At 42.5% G+C, this 7,973-nt stretch overlaps 1 protein-coding gene across 3 annotated transcripts in view; it reads left to right on the top strand.

Moving 5' to 3' along the window:
* Positions 1–1,597: 1,597 nt before the first annotated feature.
* COP1 (COP1 E3 ubiquitin ligase) overlaps positions 1,598–7,973 on the top strand; it is a 120,270-nt gene continuing 113,894 nt past the window's right edge. Inside the window, exon 1 of one of the 3 annotated variants that reach the window (XM_033092937.1) lies at positions 1,598–2,312. Coding sequence is in view for 2 of the 3 variants with exons in the window: in XM_033092936.1 (XP_032948827.1) it covers positions 2,753–3,174 (422 nt within the window). In the remaining variant the exon portion in view is untranslated. Of the gene's footprint in view, positions 2,313–2,441; positions 3,175–7,973 lie in introns of those variants that run through there. The other 2 variants (XM_033092936.1, XM_033092935.1) reach the window with 2 other exon arrangements.

The following is a 7,973-nucleotide window of genomic DNA, read 5'->3' as shown; positions in this document are numbered from 1 at the left end:
CTTAATCAATTTGTCAGCATTTATGCCCACAAAGTACTGGGCAAGACAGTGAGGAACAAGACAGACATGGGTCAGGCCCTCAAGAATTGTCAAGATTCTTTTAGAGCGTAACTTACTTCTATAGACTCTGTTGTGATTTTTTCCTCAAAATATCCCCTTACTTTCCTCATCAGCTCTCTAATCTAGAATCTCATCACTTATGCTTGGGCTGCTATAATTTTTTCCTAATTAGTCTCTTTGCTCCTCATCTCCCACTTCTTCTGAAAGATTAATCTGCTGAAAACTTAAACTTCAAAATGACACTGAATATATTTTACCCCCAATAAATGCCTTCATTGTTTCCAATGGCTTATAGGCTATTTTCCAAAGTGAATTCAAGACTCTTTACAATTTGCCCCCCAAATGAATTTTTCCTGAATAAACTCTTTACCCCTATCAAATAGGTATCTGAACTTGATGAAAATACTTTCACCTTTTTATTTTCTGGGTTCATGACTTTAATTACACTTCCTGATTGACCAAGCCATACTTTCCTTTCTTAAGGTCTAACATTTACCCACACCAACATGGCTGGTCCTCAGCACTTGCTCTTGCTTTAGCTCCTATGGCGATTCTCTACTCATTAAGCATTTCACATGTGCTCCTTGGAGACATTACTTACTTTTTTATGTATTTTTCTAATTCGTCAACTATTCCATAAATTTCCTGAATGTAGGAACATTTTATATACTTCTTCATCTCTTCTTTGCCTAATCCAGGCCTATGGGTAGCAAATGTTCAACAGATATTCATCAAATTCTTTGCATTACTTTACGCATTCTTTCATCAAAAAAATTATTGAATGCCCACTGAACACCAATACGGTTCTGTCTTTCATGGAACTTACAATTTAATTGGAAAACCATACTTTAAGCAAATAATTAAAATAAAAATGAGGTCAATTGCTTTATTCGTTAGTCGAGAAATATTTGATGAGCATCTATCATAGGCCAGGTATTGTGTTACCTCCTGGGAATACAAAGCTGAAGCTGATAGGCTGGTGGAGGAGAATCATATATAAACCACTAACATACAATGTTATAAGTGCAAACAAAATATCGTTGGAGCACAAATGAGAGTGCAACTATCTCTGACAAGGAGTCAGGAAGGCTTCACATTTCAGTTGGGTCTTGGAAATGAATTTAAACAAGGGATTAGATAATGCAACGTTCACACAAGGAGGGTGGTTCATGGAAATCTGATAAACCCATTCCTGTATTATTATTCTGAGCAGAAACCTGAGCTGGAAATAGGAGGGTGAGCAACTAAGGCAGAGTTGAGGAGTGTGGTACCCTTACGATGGTTCACTGCCCAGGTGAATGGCTGTCTTGTTGCTGGGCCTTCATGTAGGCCCTTCCCTGGCCCTACCCCTTCAGCGTGGACAGATATTCCTGGGGAAAGGCCCTGGTTGTTCCTAGTCTTCAAAACTCAAGAAAATTAATTCTGGGCTCTTTTCCTCCAAGACACATAAAATGCTAAGAGTTGGAAAGAGATACCGAAAAATCACCCAGTTCAGTTGTTTCTCCTTTACATCCCCAAGAATCTTAGGGATTCTCCAAAAGGCAAATGACAATCTGTAATCAATTTTTAAGATTCCAAAAAGCCTCCCAGAAATTGCACATTTTCTGGTGGTATTAAGTACCAGGTTTCTTTGTTTTGTGCTAGGAATACATCAGATCCACATAAACCGAGGTTCTGGCTGAGCTGTGTTCTGATTAAGTATCGTTTGTTTTCCCATTGTTGTTAGGCTTAATTTGGCAAATCGCTTTTCAAAATACAAGAAGAGGATCATGGTCGAACCCATAAAATTGGTAACATCTGCTACAACGTTTTCAACTTACAAAGCACTGTCGACTGACTTCATCTTAACGTATTCCTCAGAATACTGTGGAATGGTCCTGAGTCCCTGACTCTCAGTCCAGTGCTCTTTCCAACTGCTCGGAGCTTCTGGGTTATTTGTATGCGTCCCAGTCTGCAGAGCCTTCAATCCCCCACTCGGAAGCACCTGCCATGCCCTCGCCACTGGTTTGCACAGCCTGCCTCTCTCTCAGGCAACGGCAACCGCTCCCTCTTCACGTTGAGGAATGCGGCTCACCCGCACGCATGCGTGGTGCGCCGGCGCCGCTCAACTCCGCCAGGAGCGGGCACCCTGGGTAACTCAGGGCGCGCGTGCGCAGTCGCTCTGCAAGCCCTCCCCCTCAAGCCCTCGGCCACCGCGACCATTCATTCCGCTCGCTGCAGTCTTGTCACCCATTACGACGGCCTGCCCTCCGGTACGTCACGAACGAAAACAGCTCCCGGCGAGGGCTACCGTCGGTACAGGCCGCCGCCGTCGCCGACGGCGCGCCGTGCGCGTCTGAGAACCGCCCGGGCCGCCCGTCAAGTCGTATCCCCCGCCGTTCCCGCCCCTTCCGCCGCTCGCGCACGCGCACCGCCGGGCCTCGGCGCCCCAGGGTTGGCTGCGGCAGGGTACCGCGGCGGCGGCGGCCTCAAGAGCGGCAGTGGTTTCTCCTCGGCTTTATTAGTTTCCTCCGCCCCCTCCCGTCGGACGCTGTCGTGTGGTCGCCTTACAAAAATCAACTTTATTGTTCCTCAGCCCCACCTCCGGCGCGGCGCGCGTCCTCAGGATGCACTGAGCGGAGGCAGGGGAGGCGGCGGCGGCGGGTCGCGGTCCCTCTCCTCCGAGCGCCCCGCCGGAGGGGAGGGAGTCACGATGTCTGGTAGCCGCCAGGCCGGGTCGGGCTCCGCCGGGACCAGCCCTGGCTCCTCGGCGGCCTCCTCGGTGACTTCCGCCTCCTCGTCCTTATCCTCTTCCCCGTCGCCCCCTTCCGTGGTGGCGGCTTCGGCGTCGGCGCTGGGGTCCGGCGGGGCAGCCCAGGCCGCGGGCTCCGGCGGCCTCGGGGGCCCGGTGCGGCCTGTGTTGGTGGCGCCCGCTGTGTCCGGCAGCGGCAGAGGGAGCGGCGGTGGGGTGGTGTCCGCGGGCCTGTCCCGGCTCAGCTGCGCGCCCAGGCCCAGCGCCGGCGGAGGAGGGAGCAGTTCCAGCCTCGGCAGCGGCAGCAGGAAGCGACCTCTGCTCGCCCCTCTCTGCAACGGGCTCATCAACTCGTACGAGGACAAAAGCAACGACTTCGTATGGTGGGTTTGAAGAGCAGCCCCCTCCCCGTCGCGGAGTTTCTGCCGTTCGGGCTGGTGGGTCGGGGCGGTGTCTGCAGAGCGATTCGAGCTGCTGCTCGGTGGGGTGAGCAATGTTGGAGACCCCGGGCAGGGTGGGTACCCACGAGGTAAGGACTCGTGAGGGGGAAGTGAAGAGCGTTCAGGGCCTAAGAAACGAGGGGGCAAGGTGGAAAGTCAAATACATGGTTCTGCGTAAAAGGAAAAAGTTGGGCAAGGAAGTTAGGCCTTGAATTTTCTGGCTGGCTGGTGAATTCGGTGTCCTGTTAGTCCGATTGCTTGTTCAAGTGAATTAGATTTGTAAAGGGAGAGGGGTACGCTCCCTGGGATGCTGAGGGATGGAGTTGTTGGCCAGATTTTGCTGATTGAAAGTGTGGTAGACGGTGTACTAAACCTGGGTATGGATGTTTTAAGAAGTAGTATTTCATGTAAGTGTCCATGGTGTGTCTATGGATAAAGATCTCTTACTGTTTCAAAGGGTAGGCCGCTTGGAAATCTGTCAAGAAAGGCTGTTCACCAAAAATTGCACTTCTCAACTGAGTATCTTGAAATAGGGAACCACATTTACTAAATATCATCCGTGTGTCAGATGGAGCCACTACACTTCTGTATCACATTCGAGTATACTGGAACGTCTCATTTGAGGAAGGCGAGATATTTGACATTTTGTCAGCCAGACTTGAATGACATCTTGAATGATACACCGTAGTAGTATTCAGTTACGTATTTGTCATGGAGGGGTCAGCCCTATTAAGTGAAAGATGGAGTTGATTGTCTTGTTGAGAGTGTTTCTGGATTTTCACTGGATTTCTGTATCCAAAACCCAGGCAAATAGTAGAATTGTGAGAAAGAAGTTACTTTTAGCAGAGTGAAATTTACCAGCTAACTGGTAGGATTTTGTGCTTTTCCCTGGAGGAAATTGTAGGTGGATTTAGAATAGTAATGGTGTAGGAAGTTGGCTTGCGACTGTCATTATAGGGGAAGTTGATTCACTTCAGGATCAAAGATGATCGGAGTTTGTTGTCATTACAGTTGACCCTTGAACAACACAGGTTTGAACCGTGTGGGTCCAGTTATATATACATCGGTATTTTTCAGTAAATACAATTGGCCCTTGTATCCTTGGTTTCGCATCTGTAGATTCAACCAATCACTGACCAAAGACAGTATTTTCACATTCCTAACCTCAGGTAGAAATAATACTATTTTCCATCTGCAATTGGTTGAATTCACTATGCAAAGGGCCATCCGTAGAGTCGAAAGTTAAAAGCGGATTTTTGATGGTGTGGGGGTCGGTGCCCCTAGCCCTCCTGTTCAAAGATCAACTGGTAAATACGATGGGAAGTTATTGATTAGACTTACAGTTTCTAGTTCTTGCAGTAATGATGTCTATTCATATGCTTGCTTTGGTCTTAAATTATTCTAGATTCAGAATTAATTCATTTTTCATTGAAACTGGGCTATAATTGTGATTGTTATTTAAAAATAAGCAGCTCGTGGTGGGGTCTAAGGTGTTTGTGCTCATACTCAGTAGAGAGTGCCATATGATAAAGTAGAAGCTAATGAAACAAAATGAGAGTTTGCAGGATTCAGTTTTTTTAGCCACCATTTTCATTTCGGGTTTCAGTAGGCTAAAAGAAAACATGCCAGCATCCAGATAGGTACACCAAAATAGTGCCAAAGATGTGAGAAATAAGGGAATCAGTGGTTCATTTAGCAGGTATTTATTTGGCACTCTCTGTCTGCCAGGCGCCACATGAGTTTTATTGTACTTCTGATAGGCCATTTTATCCGGAATTGAAGAAGGATGGGGGAATGGAAGCAGCTAGCACTGATTTTTTTTTTGGGGGGGAGGGGTAGGTTATTTACATTTTTATTAGTCTGCCACCTAATTTTTTAAAATTACAATCTAGTCCCCGAGTCCTAACCATGTTTATTAAATTATTCTGTTTTCTTTAATATTCTAATACGGAAGTATCCAGTAAGAGTCTTTAGTTAAAAATTCTGAATATTTCACTTTAATAATCTCATTAATCCATTTCTTTTTCTGGTGAGGTTGAATATTCAGAAGAACTCATTAATGAAAATCTATTTTCCAAATTCTCAAGCTAGATTTGATTTGGCCAAGCTTTTGGAGTAGGGGGATATGGATTAGGCAAGGCTCAAGGAATCCTTTTCATTTCTAATTGGCTCTGGGTGATTGGTCTGGTCTTGTATGCTTCAAGGTCAAACTGAACCAATCCAAATTATGCTTTTACAAATCTAAATGAGGCTGATTTGAATAATGATGATAATTCCTTATTCATTACATTTTAAAGATATGCTTATACGTCACATTTTGTTTTATCCTTAGAGCAATTCTGTGAAGTTATATAGAACTTCCAATTTTAATATAATACTAATATAATTATATTTCTGTTGAGGTACAAACAAGTTAAATAACTTTGTTTCAGATTGGACATCTAAGGGACAAAAGGAGAACTCCCAGTGCTCAACTTAGTGCTTTCTTTGCATGGGGCTGGAAAACTCCAGATGCATAAGTTTGAGTATATGTATTTAGCCCAGTAGTTTTTAAATGTGGGAGATTGGAGGGAAACAGCTGTTTCATAATCACTTGAGATAAACATGTTCGTCCCTAACCACTCCCTCCCCCTGCCTGTCTGCCTGCTCCCATCCTGAGAGGATATATCAGAATTGGAGGCTCCAGTGGGTACTGTAGTTTGCAAAAGCTCCCCTGGTGATAATGGCATGTCTTTTTTTCCTTCTTGAGAACAGTTGATTTAAAGTCAAATACCAATTTTCAGTGACACATACTGGCCTTTTTTGACTTACATCATATTTGAAAATAAGTTTATATTGCAGAATTGATGAGCATTTTAGGGATTTGTGGTTTTCATTTAATATTTCTTTCATACAAAGGATTGAGAGTACGTATTATCAAACTGTAGATAATTCTAACTGTGATTTATAGATGGAGAACCTATAGTACAGGAGAGAGTAGTCCTTAACTTGAAGTTGGAAAAATATTTGACTATCAAAGAAAGTCTTTTTTACTTTGATTTTTCAATTTTTTCTTACATCATCCATTTAACTAAACTGTAAATCTAGCCTGTATTTGGAAGATGACTTCTTTTATTCTGTCACATTACTACTGCCTCTGCATTAGCTTTTCCAACTACCTGAAATGATCTGCAAGTCCCAATTATTCTCTAAGTTGCAGCAGAAACTTATTTTCAAGTAGATGTAAGCCCCTTGTGGGAAGGTTGACTAATCGTCTGCCTGATAAAAAGTAGGTAGGCTCTACATTAAGTTGATCTACCATTTATTAAATATGTGACTGCCTCTCTTGTATCAAATTAATAATAGACTATCCGTAAGGAGCTCACGATTTAGTGCAAAGAAAGGCTTTTTAAACACAAAATTGTAGTATCATATACTGGCTTCATTGCTTCACTTACACACTAAATATTCTTCTGAATTCAGATGTTGTCTCACTACATAGCACTCTCAGCAGACATTACCTATTAATTACATTTAGCACTAAAGGTGAAACTTTTTGACCATTCTTGCTACTATAAGTATGTTTTTCAGACTATTAAAAAGTGAAATAAAATAGGAGATATCATAGAACCCGTCACGATACAGAAAAGTTTATTTGATGAAACTTTTGGTTACATACTGATGCGCAGTGTATGTCTTACTGGGTATCAAGGTGAAATTTTTTGAAAGTCAGTGAATTATGGGATATAATTTCCCCTGTGATAAGAAAGTGAGTGGAAAATTTAAGTGGCTTTTTTCGACCATTGTGTGCTTATAAATAGAACTAAATGTAATTTAAAGACCTGTTAAAACATTCAACTGCTGAAATAAACTGGAATTCATTATATTGTTATAGTAACAGTCAAGAACTTCCTTAAATCTGCAAAATGAAACTTGATTCTTTTGCTTGATAATACACATGCTATTTGGACGACAATGGTGGTGAACGGTACTCTGCAGAAGACAACATCAAATCATAGCAGTTTGTCATTGTCCTTCTATCAGATTGTGGGTTATCAGTATCAGTGTCGGCAGAAGACTTAGGTGAATCAAATGGTAGAGAAAATGAAACATGATTATGAAGCAGGATATGAAAGACTAGTAACTTGAATTCTGGTCGATAAATTGAAAGGGAGGTTCTTTGACAGTAGTACAGTTCATTACCAAAGAAGGTGCTCCTTAGTAGCTACCTTTTCCTTTTATAAACCTTTCTTGATAATGAACTGACATTACTTAGTTGATCATATTCCATCTAAGAATTGTTATTGATTAAAGTAACTATAACCTTAAACCTTGTTGCTCATGTATGTTTGTTCGTGATGGTGATTTCTTTCTGTTTTAAATAATTATTTTAGTCTGTAAACCTTTTTCCTCAAAGCTTCTGTATGTTGCTTGGGAGAAAAGGCTTTGACAGTCTTCTCTTTCCTGTCAAAATTTATATTACACAAAATAAAAATGATTCCTGAATTCTTGGTATCTCCCCATCTTTGCCTTTTACCTTGCTTGTTCTTCACCCTCTGTCTTTCTTCATATATGTATGGTACAGGTTCTATTTGTATAGGTCCCTGGAATCTCCATATTTTCATTGGGTATCATGTTTTCTCTTCATATCCTCATATATAAGTTAATTGTCCTTTCATTTTTCATAATTAAGTTTCATGAATTTTGTCTCTATTAATGTATATAGAGAAAGATGGCTTATAATAGATAGTCTGGTTTCTCTT

This window comes from Rhinolophus ferrumequinum, chromosome 22 (genome assembly GCF_004115265.2).
Source record: "Rhinolophus ferrumequinum isolate MPI-CBG mRhiFer1 chromosome 22, mRhiFer1_v1.p, whole genome shotgun sequence".
NCBI lineage: Eukaryota > Metazoa > Chordata > Mammalia > Chiroptera > Rhinolophidae > Rhinolophus > Rhinolophus ferrumequinum.
The sequence above is the reverse complement of the archived record's forward strand: the minus strand, read 5'-3'. Positions and strand labels throughout refer to the sequence as shown.